General features: G+C 35.0%; 1 protein-coding gene across 4 annotated transcripts in view; it reads left to right on the plus strand.

Moving 5' to 3' along the window:
• The first annotated feature begins 310 nt into the window (after positions 1-310).
• The window catches only part of LOC111862293 (signal transducing adapter molecule 1), a 30,962-nt gene continuing 29,956 nt past the window's right edge, over positions 311-1,316 (plus strand). The window contains exon 1 of one of the 4 annotated variants that reach the window (XM_023847560.2): positions 311-559. In XM_023847560.2, coding sequence (XP_023703328.1) covers positions 517-559 — 43 coding nt within the window. In that variant the 5' untranslated portion in view covers positions 311-516. Of the gene's footprint in view, positions 560-593; positions 688-1,316 lie in introns of those variants that run through there. The other 3 variants (XM_023847558.2, XM_023847559.2, XM_033750610.1) reach the window with 3 other exon arrangements.

Consider the following 1,316-nt stretch of genomic DNA (forward strand, 5'->3'; position numbering starts at 1 on the left):
GATAGATATGAGTGAAGTGATATTAGTTAAAAGCCTTTCTACAAATGGAACAAGAACCCCTACAGTACATGAGATCAGGGTGGGAAAATTATTCATTGCTGTTTGGTGAACACTGGGATACCTTAGTTAGTGTCAAAGTAAGGATAGTAGTTTAGCTTCCTACTGACTGAATTTTCGGCAATGTTTGCAACCATTTTGCAGCAACGTTTCGCACAAGGAAAGCAGATGGCAGTAGCATGCAATTCTGACCGATTCGACTGTGTTTCTGAACTTTGTGACCGTTTGTGACGTTCTCAAGCAATAGCATTGAGATTCACGTATGTGACAAACTTGTCTGTGGCCACGGTAATGTAAAAAGTTGGTGTATCGGATCCGTGATCGGTAGAATGGACTTGGTGGTATTAGTCATCTGATCATGGCTAATGGTCAATGAGTTCAGTTACTTGTGCGATATGTTGTAATGTATAGTGCTGTAGGTAATAGCCTTAAGTGATATTATAATTTATACACAAAAAGATGGGACTGTTTTCAACGTCATCTCCTTTCGATTCTGACGTTGGTAAGTTTCCAAGAGTTTTGGTTTACGTCATCAGTAAATCGTTTTGAAATTTCAGAATTATAATTTCGAAACTAGAATTTACTGTTCCGTTATAATTCTGTGCTGGAAATGCAATAGAAGGTCTTGTGGTATGAATGTATTCCTGCGTAACATCATAGTCATTCCATTAATCCTATTGAAACTGACCCATCTAGTTGTTATCTAAGAAGGGCTTTTGATTTGTTTTGGAGTGACTTGGGCTGGAAACAAGTTGTTAAGTGTGTTTAGTGTTTAACGAGGCAATGAAAATGAATTACCTTTTCAGATTTTGGTTTGAGAGTAAGGTAATAACGAGAGATAGTAACCTACTGTCAATATTAGGTGGCATTTATTTCTTGAAATTTAGTGAAATGTTAGGTTATGAAATGATTGTGCATGATTAGGGCCCGGATTTTTATGACCTAAAAACTATAAATATATGCATGCACTTATGACCCAAAATTATGTCAAATATGACCTAAAAAGTGTAAAATATGACCTTAAATATTAAATGGGACATAAAATTTCACAATTTTAATTACAACTTTTACTAGAGTTTAAGAATAAAGATGATGAATATATGATAGTAGGTCCTACTTACCAAATTAGCCCTATTATGTCTCTGAAGGAAAGAAAACTGATGGAATTTCGACATTTCGTACTGGATTAAACCATTCATTGTTTTCTTTTTAATACTGATATTTGCGTTCATATTTTAGACAAACACTGGTGCACATGG

Source organism: Cryptotermes secundus, unplaced genomic scaffold (genome assembly GCF_002891405.2).
Source record: "Cryptotermes secundus unplaced genomic scaffold, Csec_1.0 scaffold88, whole genome shotgun sequence".
Lineage (NCBI taxonomy): Eukaryota > Metazoa > Arthropoda > Insecta > Blattodea > Kalotermitidae > Cryptotermes > Cryptotermes secundus.